Genomic DNA, 16,916 nt, shown 5'->3' with positions numbered 1-16,916 from the left:
CATTTTCTGATACTGCTTGTCCTAATCAGGGTTAGGGGGGGGGGGTCCACAGCCAATCCTGGAGGTTATGGGTACAAGGCGGGGAACAACCCAGGATGGGCCACCAACCCATTATAGTAACTCAAATTAATCTCAGCATGTTTTTGGAGGGGGGGGGGATACCCCGAGTATACCCCCCAACAACATGGGGAGAACATGCAAGCTCCACACATGAAGCCATGCAGAGACTCAAACCCTGATCACCACCATGCTGCCATCCCCGTCAACCTTTCCATGCACTTGACAATTCAGATATACATCTATCCATACACTTTACATATATGCGTTTTATCCAAAGATCTGTGTGTATTCCTATAGAAATCACCCAGATAGTGTAACTGTGGCTTGTATTTTAATGTCCCGTCACTACACAGTTTCAAAAAATCAAATTCAGTCTGTCACTACTAAATAAGTGGGGTGGTGCAGTGCTTAGCACTGTCACCTTAGACCCCCGGGACCTGGGTTCGAGCCTCCACCATAATGCCATGCATTTAGAGTTTGCATGTTCTCCCTGTGTGGTCATGAGGTTCCCTCCTGATACTACAGCCTGCATCCCCCCCACCCCACCATTGTTCCCTGCCCTTGCACCCATAGGCTCCAGACCCCCCCCCCCCCCCGACCCTGAATAGGAAAAGCAGTTACAGAGAATGGATGAACAGAAGGATGTTAAATAAGCAAACTGTCACACACACCATTTATTGTCACTTGTGTAATACGTTCAACTGCGTTGACTCTACAAAAATGTGAACCATCATATGGTTAACCGTATAAAATCTTCACCCATTACTTCAATACCTATGCAATATATTAGCCTTTTACATGACAATTAGCAAATGTATTTATACCTTGAAGGTTAACATCACTAATTAACAGTCCACAAAGCTCACCCTTCATTAAATTATCTGTGACCTGGATTCATTACAGTTTAACAGTCATTTTTTTACATTAATGTGCAGTTATTCAGGAGAAAAAAATATTTTAAGGCTTTACCATCATTTGAAGCTGTGCAGTATGTTATCACAACTACAAATTCATGATAGTCCTTTAAAAATGATATAAAGCTGAAATGTCGGACCACATTTTTTCAGACTGACAAGTTCCCCTGTTCTCACCTTTAATAAGGACAATGCCCAGCGATGCAACTGCTGAACGTAATTCAGACACCATCACAATCCTAACAACGTCAGTCTTTATGGATCATTATGATTGTCCTTAGGAATGCTTTGCCAAATCATGTGGAGGTGAAATCTTCTGGCTATGTGGAGACAACCTAAACCCCCCTCCCCTCTCCTTCACCAAAACTAACAGAAGCTTCCAATTCCCACAAGGATGTACCACACAAAGACGAATGATCCTGATTCAGCCAGCAGAGCTCTGTGACTCCGCAAGGCAACACAAAGCCTTCTATAAACACCGGAGACTGATGCACACACCTCACCCTCAGTATTAAAACACGTTCATAGTCATCCGGTGAATCTCAATTATTTCCCAGAATCCTTGTGACTGGTAAATCGTAGGAAAGACACAAACATACTGGCTGGTATTGCACTCAAATGGAAGTTGGTTTTTACCTTAACATAAAAAGCTGAGCCTTATTCAACTGAACTATACAATAAAATACCTGTTTTGTTTACAATAGAGAGACCCAATGATCGCAATAATCGGTACAGAGTCCGCTGTCAGTCTACCTCATTCACCCTGACTGCTTATTTCAGGTTAATGCACATGTACTTGGCATAGTTTGTACACCCACCCCAACCCCCCCCCCCCCCCCCCCCAAAATGTTACAGCCTAACACCAAAACGACACTATTAAACCATATTTTACAAGGCAGGTACGCAAAGCAGCAGCCTGTGCTCCCAGTGACAGTGATCCAGTTCAGAGTCGCCACACACTGCAGTTATACAGGGGACAAACTGGGATCCACTTTGCACAACACGGTGCCTACGGCAACCTAACGAGACAAGCACTGATGACAGGACTTGGCACTGCGCTGTTCACACACTGGCTGCCCTGCCTGGATGCTAAGGAGATAAAAACTGCAAACCAAGCCCCCCCCCCCCCAGACACCACCCCCTACTCCATTCTCCTGCCAGGATAACAGTTCTGCTAAATGGTCATCATTGAATCTGGTATCCCCTCCAGGTTCACTCTCCCTCCAGAGGAGAAGAAAATTATTGATGGGCGTGACCCTCCCCCCAAAAAATGTAATACAGGAATGCAACAAATCCGTTTTCCATTTCTCAGCATTTGAAATGGACAAAGATGATTTGTTTTAGGTTGGGGGGGTTGTGTTCCTCCCTCCCTTTACAAGCATTATTTGTTAATCGGTTCTGCAGAAATAATGATAACCTCTTACAATATTCATTATATTTAAGGAAAGTACCGTTCATGCCCTGGCAAGCCATCACTGGCCTGCTTCCTGCTCACGGCCGTCAGACATGAAGTGCATGTCCAATAAATAGCTGCTAAACATCACTCACTTCCTGTCATGTGACCCAGACTGCAAAGCAACACTGGCCTCCTTCTTCACAGAACACGGCCATCACTGTGCCCTTCAAGAAAGGGGTGTATGACCTTGGCGGCAGAACGCAGCATATAAATGTTGAAGGCCAGAGCTGGCTGATCCTAAGTCAGCTGTTGAGTACAGAAAGTAACAGCTAAATTCTCACGGAATTCCCTGCGGCAGGTTTCGGAAACTCAGCCACGCACCGCCAAACGAAGGGGAAGAAATCAAATGTTTTTTTTTTTTTTATTCTTTCTTGGGACCAGAAATATAGGCTGCCAGTGTCACTTAGCAACTAGGCAAGTTTCCACGATTTTTTGACCTCATGAATATTCATGCGACTTCATGCGGAAACGGGTGGGCTGCCGCCGCTGCGTCTGACTGAACAGATGCATATTAATGGGCTGGGTGAGGAGAGAGAGCCCCCACAATCAGCGAAAGCGGCACGCGCGGCAGATCCGGGAGTGGCCAGCGGGGCAGGACGACATTAATCTGCAATAAATCTCCAAGTATGAAAGCCTCCCTTTGTTTTAAGCAGCCGAGCTGCCTATCGCCTGCCGGCCCCAAAGCCGCATCGATTACCCTCTCGGGAAACATCTCCAAAGCATGGTTCATGTTGTGATGATCACCCCCATTGGTGGTGCCGTTAAACCTGGCCCCCACCCCCTCTTCATTGTCCCCTTTCCCCATTGTCCACCCCCCCCCCCCCCTCACTTTCTGGGGAAGAAGGCCGCCAGCCGCTGTTTCTTGATGGGCAGGATGTGTATCTCCTGCGAGTTGACCTTTTTCAGTTTGATGGCCCTGCTTTTGGCCGTCTTTTTGAGGGCGTCTGCAGCGCTGCAAGGTTCCCCCGGCACACGGGCCCCGTAGCACTGCTGCAGCAGGGCCTCCTGGTTACCGTCACGCCGGATGGAGAAGTTCTTGGTGGAGACCCCAGACAGACCCTTGATCTTGCCACAGAAAATGGCGGGCATGGCGTCCTTCACCGAAACGATGACCTTGGCTGTCTGCGACGTGCTGACGATCTCAAAGTCACCGGCCCCCGCGGCGCCGGCCACAATGCCACACTTGGGCTCGCCGCCTGGCCTCCCGCCACCACCGTCCACCAGCCACTTGCGCTGCCGGCTGAACTCCAGAGACGCCAGGCTGCTCAGGAGCTTGGGGTCCAGCCTCTGCATCCCGTCCACAGGCCGGAGCACCTCCAGGGAAAGGCTGGCGGCGGCATCCTCACCTGCATGGCAGGCGCTGCGCTCGGGGTACATCGCTGGCAGCTCCCTGCCAAAGAAGGACTGGATGCAGGACTTCCTTGTGCCGGGCACAGAAAGGTCAAGGATGCCATCCGGCTGAAAGGGGATTTCCCGCTTTGTTTGGATTGGCACGGTCTTTACAGAGAGGTCCAAGGCCTCACCCTCAGGAAGGGCGAAGGAGCACTGGGGCAACAGCTGGGGGAGGTGTGCTGTAGCCCCCAGGCCATGGCCCTGAGATGGGCTGGGAGGCCCCTTGGCGTGAGTCTGCGTGCTTTTCGTGGAAGTGCAGGCTGGTTTGGGTGGGTCCATGAAACCCTTGGACTCTGTGTTCTGTGGGATGGGAATGGGGACTGGAATGGGAACGGGAATAGGCACAGGCAAGGGGACGATGACAGGGTAGGGCACCAGCAGGGTGGCTGGTGGAACCAGGGGGGACAGCGGGGAGCTGTAGAGGTGTGACAGGGGCGGAGGGGGAAAGAGGGCAGACGGGAAGTGTTCGGATGGGGCAGGGGCCGTGGGGTGGCATGTGGGGGGGTTCAGGTTGTTCTGGGAGGGGAACAGGTCCTGGAGAATGGCAGCAAAGCCTGGGCTCTGGAGAAGGGGAAGGAGACCTGGGTCCTGGGCCTGCCCAGGGGGTTTCTGGTCTGGGGGCGGAGCCTGGGCATAGGGTAAGGGGGCACTGGGACACAAGCTGCTGGCCTGTAGGGGAGCCATTGGGCAGGGCACCCCCTGCTGAAGCACGGGGGAGTTGAGGTGCTGGAACACCTGCTGCTCCAAGACCAGCGGCAGGGGGACAGGGGCCTGGCCGGCCATGAGGTAAGACGCACTCCCTGCCGGGCCCATCGGGGGCAGTGTGCCGCCGGCCATCTGCAGGTGAATGGGCAGCACCACGGGGCTCTCGCCCAGGCAGATAGGCTGAAGGACGGTGGTGGCCACCTTGAGCGCCATGCCCCCTGGGGTTTCGGAAGCGGGGGCCACCAACGAGGGTGCCGGGACTGCCACCACAGGGGAGAGAGACTTCCGCACCAAGCCTCCAGGGTTGATGTTCCAGGCCTCGGCTGTGATTAGCTGGGCGATGCCATTTTCTAGCTTGCCGCTGCCGTCGCCGGCGCTCACCGTGGCCGGGGGACTCGCCACGTCCAGGGGCAGCCCGGGCTGGCCGCCCTCCATGCCTTCCTCGTCAGCGCCTCCCTCAGGTGCTCCCGGCCAGTGTCCTCATCGCTGCAGACTCCCGTTGGAGTATAGGCTGACACGGTTCCTGGACCCAAGAGAGACAGAACACTGCCTCAATCTCACTAATAACAACCAGACAGCCGGAGAAAACGTGCAACATTTGGCTGGACTGACTCAAAATCACAAATGGCGGAGAGTCGAGGCTGCCACCGCCACATTTCCCCGCGGTTATTCCCCCCCCCGGCATCGCTGCTTTGAATTAAAGACACGACGTGGCCCAAAGACAAACTCACAGCCCTAACTAGGATCACATGCGACACACAATAAATCCCCCCCACAAAAGCCCATAAAATAGCCACGGCGTCCCAGCCAAAGAGCCAAACTGCGGTGCCACCATGCAGGAGGCTGTCAGCCATGTGCGACCCAGCAGTGCGCTGAGGCAGGAGACCGCGTCCAGTTAAAGGAGAAAGGTAAGAATTTAAAAACCCACGAAGGCAGAGAAAGGGGCGAAGAAGGAGAAGGAGGCTGTTATTATTTGAGTTTTGTACTGGTCCCTGCGAGCGGTTAATTATATTATGTTTTGGCAGCACGTAAACAGATCCCAGCGCTGAGTAATAAGCGCGATCCGGGGGCGGTTCGGAGCAGAAAGCACACTGACGCCACGCTGTCGCCTTCAGCGTCCCCCCCCCCCCCCCCAACATCGCTTGGCGGCCGCCTTTCCTGGTGCGTACCACGGTGGCCGTGGATCAGTAGACAGACCTGGTTTCAGGTGTGTGAACCAGGCTGCAGGATAAAAAAGCCACTAAAATAAACATGCAAACCAACAGCTGAGAGGAGACCCTGGGGTTTGTGTTTGCCATCGCTGTGACTAAGCAGCTGGCGACAGGCGACACAAGCCTGACGGTGTCACACCGTCCTCATGGCTCCGGTTCTCCTCTACTCTTCTGGTGCTTGAGCTGGATAAACATGGGAGTTTAGACGCAAACTGAACACTGAGGCCTGCCCCCCCCCAGCCACAAGCAGCAGATGTTCACGGCTCTAACGAGGACCAGGCATGAAGATACCCATTGTTGGAAGTTATTACAAACTTCAGAGACAGATCTTTCTACCCCGGCAGGTGCATTTTTCCAGGGTCCTGTCAGGGAAGCAGGCCTTGGTCTTATTTTGTTACATCTCAGCTGGCCTTGGGTTTGCGGAGAGTGGGGGGGGCAGCTTGGGGGCGGAGTTTAGTGAAGGTGACGCTCCGGTCCTTCCTTGCCAGTGAGGGAACTGAGCCAAGCCACGACATGGAGGGATGCATCTCATTAGATGGCGGTGGGGGGCTGCAGTGAGGGTGGGGCTCTCTCACACATACCCAGGGTTCCGCCTCATGGAGCCAACCACCTTCAAAATGGGGGGGGGGGGGTTCCTCTGCACACACTTCAAACTCAATGCGGGAGCTGCAAGGCAATGATGCATGTTGCACATGCGCGATCGCCAGCAGCTCTTTCCACGTCAAAAATGCACCCCCCACAGGAGCCAGCCCGGTCAGATGTACCAAACACGCCCATATCGGGTTCTGGTTTCCCCTGGAGACTTGTGGCATGATGACTTGCTCATAAAACGCTGGGGATAGTTACCGGGAGCAACCGCAGGTGACGTTAATGACACAGTAACCCGGGAAAGAGGCTCGTCGCTGTCCCATGCCGCCTCCCAGCATCGGGAACGCCAGTCCCTGCCCTGCAGATCTCATCCCCAGCATTATTCCAGAATTTTCCACAGTCATACCTTCAGAGTCTAATGTTAGATAAAAACAACCTGAATGAAATTTTTTTAAAACCAAGACTATCGCTTTGCACTCAAGTGGCTGTGCCGCCTTTAGCTTAAATGGCCGAGAGCAAACGCCCTGTGTGATTCACATCACCTCCACATCACCGGGCAGGAATTTCAGGCCACTCCTCCATGCATAACTACTTTAATTCACCAACATTTGTGGGTTCAGGCATTTGTGGGTTCAACTGTTCCTGCACTGTACCAAGCTAAGAAAAAATTAAATGCTGGACCCACGAGCAAAATAATATTACGGTAATATTTCAGGCAAGCAAACTATAAATCTAAAATAGACTTTCATCTCACTGCAACTATATATAAATGTGTGTGCGGCTCATCACTCTGATGCCAGGGACTGCCAATGATTTAATCAAAACCGAAACGCAAATTTAGGTATTTGTAGAAATATTTGGACAATGAAAACATGCTTTAATGCTACCGGCATCGTGATTCATGTTTTATTGCTCTGAAATCCATTAAATGGTCAGCCAAGAACTCTTAAATACGTCTCCTGTGTAAGGGGAAATAAATTACGTGGCGGATCTGGAATTCCGTGCCACACAGTCACTAACGGCAGGAATGGCTCATTCTCACACGATACGCTTCTGCGTAAACAAATCACACCGCATTTCCCTCCCAGCCAGCCTGAAACGCTGTGCACCTCTGCACGGACTGCTCAAAGTGCAGCAGGAGCGAGGGGGTTAATCAGTAAATGACCAAAGGTTCTGCAGCTTGACTGATACAAAACAGGATTTCAATTGAACTATTAAACTCCGGGCACAAATTAAGCCCTGCCCCCCCGCCCCCCTCCATCCATGAGGTGCCCGCTGACACCATCCCTGATGAATGCAGAGACACACTGCAGACTCACCAGTGAGCCAGGTGTCTGGTGGAAGGTGCTGGACAGCCGGCAGGTGCTGATGTCCAGCCCAACACAACAAACACAGACCCGGCCGGGCTGCGCCGACCTCAGCGCTCTGCTCGCATTATCAATCATTAACCAGGAAAAGTCGACGTCCGTCTTAAAGTGGGAGGCCATGAAACTACAGCCCCCACTCCCAGAAAGATGGAAGAACACTGATGCTGTTCTTAGATCATTTTCCTTTGTATGGTCGGGCCACTGTTGCCGTGACAACCAGGATGACCGTTTTCCCCCCACAGTGGTAAAAGACCAAGAAAAAAAAAGAAACAACTCCTGCGGCCATTTTGAGACTTTCTCTACCACTTGGAAAGCAGCTCTGCTGATATATCAGCGTTCTTTATTCTCCTCTTCCTCCTCCTCTTCCTCCCCAACACATCACAAAGCCACGGCTTCAAACGCGGCAGTCAGACCGTACCGGATCGCGGGAGACCAGGCCGCCGACGGAAAGGCGGAGCGGTATCCCGGTGGCAGAAGAGAGGCGGGGCTGCCCTCAGCGATGGTCACACATGCTCCCCGCAGCCAATCAGAATCCACTCTGCCCAGACCACCTGGGTATTTATGACACGGATTTCCTGCATGACATAACCTCCAGGTGGCGGCCTGCTGTGCTCATGCTTCGCCTGACACAGCCTTGTGAATGGCTAACTAGTGAGCGGAGACATCAGGCTACGCACAACATCGGCCTCCGTCACGGAGTGCTCGCCTAGGGGACATCGTTAGAGAAGTGCACTCATCTGAAAAGTGTGCTCAATGACCTCAAAGTCCGGCACACACACACACTCCTACCCCCTACAAACACATACCTACCTAGCTCCATTTTTGTACTGAGAATGCAAGTTAAGCTCTTAATTTCATTAGTCATTGACGTAACCTGGGAGGGTGGAGTCCGTGGTGATGGCACGTGAGGAGCAGAGGAATCGCTGGAGGCTCTAGCTTGTTGTGCTTCAGCAGAAGCATTATGGCAGAAAGTACCAGTGCCACAAGCATGGGGTGGGGGGGGTCTACTGATCTGCTCACAGGCCCCGCCCACCATAAACCCTGCCCACAACAAGCCCACCTGGAGGTGTAGACCTCCTTGGTGAGTGTACGGCAGGCTGCGGACAGGACTCTGGGGTGGAGTGGCAGGCTCCTGTCATTTTGGCCGGTGCTGTGGAGCACCACTCACCATGAACAAAGCCCCCACCAGAGGCTTCTGTAATTATCGGTGGCATGACGCCTGCGAATCAGTCACACAAAAAGCTGCCGCCTATTTATACACGACCCACATGTAGCCAGTAGCATGGCAGACAGGCTGGGGCTGGCCGGCACAGGGCACTGGGGATGTGCCAAGGATGAGGGGCTGGGCAGGCCGGGCGGGGTGTGTACCAGCATACCAGCCCCCGGAGTCCAGACCAAATTCCGCGCCCTGCGCCGTAATTACTTCCACATTTCCAAGCCCTTTATCTCGCTTCATGCCGTCGCCCTGGGGTCTCTGCCGTGCTCGCCGGGGCCGCATGCCGCATGCCGCATCCCGCGCAGCTGCGGATCGCATGACGGGACGGCTGTAAAGGAGCGCGCCTTGCATTTAAACTGAAGACCAGACGTGCACACGCCATCGGGTTGATTTACGGGTCTCGACTGTATTCTAGCAAACAGGAAAACCATGAGGGGGGGGGGGGAGGGAGGGAGGGGAGACAACAAAAGACATGGGGATGCAGAGACGTACCTCGGGGCTGAAAATGTGGTTGTGTTTTTCCTATGCACCTTTCACCATGCATTACGGTCTGTCCTCTGTAAAAATGGGCCCTCGCCCCCCCCCCCCTTTCCCATTTGAGCCGTGATTCCCCACATGCAGCAGCAGCGGCTTTCCAGTTTCCATGGCGAAGCTGGCAGGCCATCACTCATTCTCCCGGCGCCACGGTCGCGTTCTGGACTCCTGCCCCCCCCCCCCCAGGGCACAGCCGGATAAGTATCTATCTGCAACACCTTGGCCCCCCAAGGGGGGTGCCGTAAGCCCCACGACACCAAACAGTGAGCCATTTAATCCGCTCATAAACCGACAGCACGTTACAGCTAGCATTACCTGTGGCTGCCTGAGTGTCAGGACCAACCGCCCTGATTGGTCTGTTACGATGGGGCGGGGTCAGGAGCTAGCGTTACCTGTGGCTGTATGAGTGTCGGGACCAACCGCCCTGATTGGTCTGTTACAAGGGGGCGGGGTCAGGTAAAGTCTGACTCTGGAAACCGGAGGGTAACAAGAAATAAACAGTGACGACATGCGTCTGGAATTTGTGGTGACTCTGATGGGGTGGGGAGGGGTGCATGACCTGGTTTGTGACCTTGGCTGGACAGACTCCGCCCATGGTGCCCGATGCCTGTTTGGGTAGTTAAGGTGCAGCTCGCGGTGGGTTACAGCTCTAATGGGGGGGGGGGGGGGTGCACTTGAAATCCTCTCACCCTTAACTGAACCGTGAGTGCCACTGAGGCAGCGGTCATAAGTGGGTGATTGTGTTTGTGTTTGTTTTGGGGGGGGGGGGGGGCATTAAAAGATAAGGAAGCGGGCTCCTTTAAGCATTAAAAGCTTCAGCAGTCCTACACAGCGCCCACACCAAAACATGACTGACTGGAAACACCACTGATAAAAGTACCATAATCAGCCATATTTAAATTCCCCCCGACGCAACCCCCAGCACAGAGCGGAAACACAACCTGAAACCTGTGATTCGGGACCAGCTAAGAGGTGACGCTTCTTCCAGATCTGTGGTTAAAATGTGCCACAGTGGTCTGATCACACACACATAAAACCACACCCCCCACACTGCCGAATGCACAGATAAGATGGCGGGATTCGCTGCCCCAAGAATGACTGAGTCCTTTTATGGACGGAGAGATGTAACAGTGCTTGCATTGATTTAATACCATAAATCAGTTTATTTACTGTTCTGCTCCACGCTGGTGATGTCATCGGCCCCTCCTACCAGCCGTTTAATGAAAACAAGACTATCTTCTGTGTTCCTCTCCCAAACAGCACTTTTTCACATTAAGATGGGTTATAAAAGTGGCGAGTCTGTTTTTCTGCAGGGAAGCAGCTCAGTCATGGTTAGTCAGAAAAGGAGACTTTGATAATAACATCCATCAGTCAGGTCAGAGTCCGGTCTCGAGGATGACACCGTCACATCAATATGGTATCGGGTATGTTATCAGCTATATTTTTTGATTACTATTTTGCAAATAATGAAGTAACTGCCTTCAAAGACGTTCAATGTGTTAAAATAACTCTGTAAAAAATGTGTAATAATAAGGTGCAAAAAATAACCGTCTGCCCCTTAGGACCGCGTGTGGCAGTCTGTCAAACTCCACTGCACACCCCCCGGCAGGCGGCTCGCGGCGCTGTGCTGAGAAAACTGGGACTGTCATTATGCGGGGAAGTAAACAACCTTTTTAAACATTCTAACCTCGGAAAAAAGACGCAGTACAAAACCATTTCCTATAAATCCGTATAACTGACTCTCCCTGAAGTTTGCCACGACGGCGAATATAACACTAACGGAATACAAGCGGCACAATATATCAGGCTTGGCCTTAATGGGATTTCAGACACTAAGATGATTGAGGGGGGCGACTGGCAGACAGCATCATGATTATTACTAACGTGCTCCTCCGGTGTCTCTTCACACAGCCCATCTGACAGCGTTCAGGCGCTCAGGGTAGTTCATCTATAACAGCACAACATAAATCTGTTTGGAAACACCGACGACCCCAGGCGGGATAGGGACGCAATTTTACAGCGCAAGCATCTATAAATCTGCACCGATGATGTTCCCGGAGATCCGTCTGGCCGACAGACAATCTACCGCGATCACGGCAGTGATACCACAGCCAGGACGTTTGATCCAATTAGCGATTAACTTAATTACCAAAGACACCGGAGGACTGCGGAAGCACCAAGACTTTAACGCGGTAAAGAGGGCACGATATGAGGAAAGAGCTAGAGCTTATTAGGGGACTTCCCTGATGAAAATAATGGGAACTGTCAACGCACCTGTGACAAACTTCCATCTTTAAAGAGAACTGCAAATTAAACGAAATTTCTTCACACCATTTACGAAAAAATAAACAATATATTATAAGGGATAGACTGACGTTAAAAGGGTTGTTACTTTGTTGTCCCATGCCGAAAAAGGCAGCATCTAAATTCAGACTGAGCGCAACTATAAGTCACGTCGCAGGCAGCTCTGTACGATCTGTTAATACCGGCTATGCAAACTAAAATATATTAGCAAAAATGGGATAACGTCTCCTCCGCTCTTCTTAATCACTTACCCCGAAATGAGACCGCGGTCCCGGAACAATGCGCTGTTGTGCAGGAATGGGTGCCGTCAATTACGCAGCTGTATTTTCTCGCTCAGGCAATTCCTCCAGCATCGCAATTTTCTCTTTTTCCACAGTAGTTGCACCTTCGCAGCACTCGCAATTCACAAAACATGTAACGTCGGTTTTAAAGCATATTTCAAAAAACAGGATCGTGGTAAAAGAAGCAGGAAAAGCAGATTCGTACAGTTAGTGTAAACAACACTCCGTCGTTAAATCGCCATCCCCCCCCATCCCGATGCTGGTGAGAGCCAGTATGAAAGTGTGCCGTCGCATCAGAGGGAGGCTCCACTCCGGTGTCCGCGGGGCCGCGCGCGCAGGCGTGCTCCGAGCGGCTCGCGGTGTGCGCGGGCACGTCAGCCGCCGCGCGCGTCGCGCCGCCGCCTGCGTAACGAAAATCTTCGCTTCAAATGATTTTTGTGGTTGTGGTTACTCGTTTTTATTCACTTTGTAACCCATTAAATACAAACCTATACGAAATGTCATTCGGCCACAAAATAACTTGGACTTAACCCTGGGCATTTGGCCGCAGGCTTTTTTTAAATTAGTATTACCCATTATACGTACTCCCTATATCAGGCCATCGCATTCGTCTTCTAACCTCTAATCCAGTACAAGGTCACGTGGGGTGATAAAGGTATTAGTAGTGGAAACGTACACCATAGCACATTTAAGTGCGCTTTCAAGAAATATTATAACACAGTGTAGTTGTATAACAAAACATTTTTAAAGTAGGTGTTAGATTGGTGTATAAGCCTGCAGAATCTGTCGGTGGTTTCACCACTATATCTGTGGTAGGGCCGTTTAATTCATGAGAACCGCCCTGAGACTGGGTTGGGACGGCTCAACAGAAATAAGAAGTCCGATGCAGTGTGCATCATCTGTAGGGGAAGCAACATGAAGGAGAGGCTGTTCATCCTCCCTCCCTTCCCACAGATATGACTGAATACCACACAGGCACAAAGGAATGGCACTGATTAGAAATGGCAATCTCTGTGCTAAAGCACAGGCATATCCCCCCGGCACAATGGGGTGCACAGAGCAGCCACACCATAGACAGTGGTAACTGGGAGGGGGAACATACCAGCAGCCCACTCTAAATTACCAACAAAGGCGTTGTGCAGTGGGAGGGGCAGCGTCCCGGCGCTCCTGGTGATGTGGCGATGACACATCCCCTCTGCCCCTCAGGCACGAAGCTGTACTTGGCAGCCGTACTTTGGGACGGCCGCAGCCATTACAGGGAGCTTCTGAGAGTCTGCTGAAGTCATTGTCTATGCCTTATAAGAACGCACTCCTGAATGGCCACGCACAGCCCTCGGTACAGTGCCAGCTCCTGTTTCAAAGCCAGATATTTCATAAATAACCTATTAAATTCAGTGCCTGTGTCAGGTCCCCCCTCAGCCCTGATAACAGCATCTCTCCTCGTGGTATCTCTCATTTCTCAGCCAGCCTGGGGTCTGTACTGCAGGACTGTCTCAGTGGGAGGGGGGGTCACTGGCCTGAGGTGGGGGCCGTGTGCCGTGCGAGGGCCCAGGAGACCCATCCTATCATTGCCGGATGGCCTATGGCTGGGATAAGCCCCCCACTGCACGGCTGTGATCCCACTTAATAAACCTTAATGAGCCGTGAGCCTTTCACTTGGCTAATGCTGCTCTGCTCTTTAAAGCCCGACTGTCCGCTGTAAACATGCATGTCTTTTACACAGCAGGGTTGCCAGCTTTGGTCAGCTGGCTGGAGTGAGATTTTCAATTTGAGACAAATCTGCACACAGACGCACACGCATTTACACGTATGTATTACCTTGCAAACTACCCCAAAGCTTTTGATGTAGCTAATTTTAGGTTCATAATGGAATAATGTAAGTTTGCCGTAAGATTTCGTGCGTGAGAGTCAGAAAGCCCTGCATGCACACATTCATGTGCACATATTTATGTCTGTAAATCTGAGAAAACACCCGAAATTATAAAACCAAAGTGCATTTCATGGCTTCTGAAATCAGAAGACAATCTCCCATCAGGCTGTGTGCTCGTCTTTTGTTTACATGCACACTCACCTGCTCCCTGACGTACAGCGGCATTCAGCGCCTGCATCGCGGTGGCTGCATCCGACAGCTTAGGTGGCACTGAAGGTAAGACGCCACCTTCCTGTGGCATGAGGGGCCACCGCCAGCCACCATTTCCTGCTCTGCTATTTAAAAAAGTGAAGAGAATTTCATATCCTGAATTCATGCATTTTTATGTATCTTATATGCAAGAACAGCTCATAAACCGAGAGTGAGAATATCCGAATTATGAAATCGAAGCCAGAGAGTACTAGTTAACCCTGTAAAGCCTGCATTATTAAATAATTGCCAGAAAATTCTAATTTTCAGAGACTGAACTGTTTTCTGGATACTTTTAACAAAACAAACAAATTGAAACATGACCTGGATATCCCAATTTTTTTGTATCATATTTGACACGTCGGGTATTTCTGGACATGTACAGATCATATTTTGTCAACCAAAAAGATACATTTGTGTGCCTTTAGAAAACACTTGGCATACTTAAACATGTTTTACAGCATTTGACAACTTTTACGAGTATTTTGCAACATTTTTGGGCTTTCTTTCTGTCTTCCTGGGCAGTGTTTGTATCTCTGTCTTGTTTCCTATGTTAGTAAATGGTCAGTGGCCATCCTTTCTCTCATCTAGAGGCATGGCAGTGGTTCATCTTTTGCATGGGGTGATTTCTTTGTGTTTCTACTCATTTTATATTTATGCACTAAAGCCAAAAATAGCTTTTTCAGGACAGAACGTCTTGGGCGCCATTAAAAATACCGGTTACCCCTATAAAGCTTGGTTATTTTTTGCCACTGTCAAAGCTGTACGTCACCCCCATAGAAAATACACTGATGATGGGGTGAATCGGCCATAGCAGAAATCCACCTGACCTCAGAATAACCCCCCCAAGTAAACATGGGACCTTGTTTACCGAAATGGGTGGTTGATGAGAGTGGGTTTGCACCAGCGTTCCCCGTGACGAGCAGCTTTCTCCTGATGCACACGAACAAACAAATTCTCCTAATGAAGTCATCCCCGGAGGTCAGCCGCTGTTTGTATAATCTAATGCTAGCCTGTGGGGTGGGGGGGGGGGCGGGGCATGGGACACAGTGACAAACACAGTAAATAACCAGCATGAACTCCTTTGTCATTAACATGCACTTCCTATTTGCGAATGCAAATCTCTTGTATCACTGATAGGCTGGAATTTTTTTATTTATTTTTTTTGGGGTGGGGGGGGGGGGTATTATTTACAGTGTATATACAGGGCCCAGGGGTGGAGAAATCAATGGAAAAAGGACAAAACACATCCTAAAAGGTGAGTAATTTCAGTCTGAATGGCAAATAGCACATCAGCTGCAAAGTAGGCCGGAGAATCAGCCGCTCACGACGTCACTTTTCAAAGCAATATGAGGCAATTAGGCCACACGGTCCCTGCCTGAACTGTGGGAGCGCTACGCACTTAAACTGCAGAGCCGGTTAATTTGTGAAGAAAAACCGTCTGAAACTGCAGGTCGCAAGAGAAACTGCAGGTCACAAGCTGCATGCAGCTACATTATGATGGCTGCCATTCGGAGAGGCCAAGGCGTAAAAATGCAACCCGGCGACAGGGGCAATAACCCTGAGCAATGGGGAAAAAGTCACGTGGTCCGATGAGTAGCCATCCATTACATCCTTTATTCCTTTTCCTGCATCCAGATGGACAAAGTCAACCGTTAAACGTGTTGGGTCATGTCAGCTGAGCCAGTAAGTCCTGATGTTTGCTCTGCAGAAATATGAAGATGCTCATCGTGTGTGTGTGTGTGGGGGGTTATGTATATATTACATCGTAGGGACTAAATGTCCCCACAATGTGATAAAAACCTGTTACTTTGACCTTGTGGGGGGGGTTATAAAAAATTTGATAAAACTCTGTGGCTGCAATCAAAAAACTACAAATGCCAAAAGTCTTTTATTAATCTTTTTGGTTACTTGTGGTAAAGGTTAGGGCTGGGTAGGGATTAAGATTTTGGGATTAGGGTTAGGCGCAAAGAAATGTCAGTCCCCACAATGATATGGATACAAATGTGTGTGTTTGTATACATAGCATTATGGTTGCGTGTTGCCAGTGTGAATGCTTAGTGTTACAGTGTGATATATCCGTGAAAACCATCAGTGCTGTCATCACACACACTTCTACATATTTTTATAATAAAATGGGAAAAGTCTTTAGCACTGAAGTCGCCTGGAATTTGGGCTCTGAGGGGGGGAATGTGAGAGTCGGTGCGCCTCAAGTGGGCAGCGCCGTGCGGGTCCAAAATGAGGTCAGCCCCCCTGCCTCTGTAGCGGGATGGCGGATCAGTGTGACCTGGATTGATCCCGGGCCCTTGAGCTGCAGGCCGCTGACGCCGGCTGGGCGGGGCTTCGCACGAACGCCTCTCCGCTCGGTCTTCGCTCGGCCTGCTTGGCCCATGGCCTCTCACCACGGACGTGTCTTCAGTTTGCATGGATGTTATTTTGGAAAAGCCAGCCAGACACCCCCCCCCCCGCCCCCCTCCCAAATGCTGCATGGCGCTGCCTGATTAGATAAAAAGGGAATCTGGGAAGGAAATCAAATGCGAGTGGTGATCCTATGCGGCTAATGTACGCCTCGTACGGAAATACGTCTCAAATTATTCCCCCCCAGGATCGCAGGATGGGGGCACCAACTATCTAATTATCATGGTCAGAGAAAAATGTCAGAACAGGCTAGGCCACTTTTGGTTTATCTATACTATATAACTAAAAATAATTATGTGATAATAATGTGACTATTGGATGTACAATAATATATTACGGCGACTCAAAAAT

General features: G+C 50.6%; 1 protein-coding gene across 1 annotated transcript; it reads right to left on the bottom strand.

The window, feature by feature from the left end:
• Positions 1 to 719: 719 nt before the first annotated feature.
• Positions 720 to 12,359, bottom strand: LOC111838177 (retinoic acid-induced protein 2). Its single transcript, XM_023800867.2, has 2 exons — positions 11,999 to 12,359; positions 720 to 5,050 (listed from the first exon to the last, which is right to left on the bottom strand). Exon 2 carries the CDS (start codon positions 4,960 to 4,962, stop codon positions 3,256 to 3,258), a length of 1,707 nt encoding a protein of 568 aa, XP_023656635.2. The 5' UTR covers positions 4,963 to 5,050; positions 11,999 to 12,359; the 3' UTR covers positions 720 to 3,255.
• Between the last annotated feature and the right edge of the window lie 4,557 nt (positions 12,360 to 16,916).

Source organism: Paramormyrops kingsleyae, chromosome 1 (assembly GCF_048594095.1).
Source record: "Paramormyrops kingsleyae isolate MSU_618 chromosome 1, PKINGS_0.4, whole genome shotgun sequence".
Classification (NCBI taxonomy): Eukaryota; Metazoa; Chordata; class Actinopteri; order Osteoglossiformes; family Mormyridae; genus Paramormyrops; species Paramormyrops kingsleyae.
The sequence above is the reverse complement of the archived record's forward strand: the minus strand, read 5'-3'. Positions and strand labels throughout refer to the sequence as shown.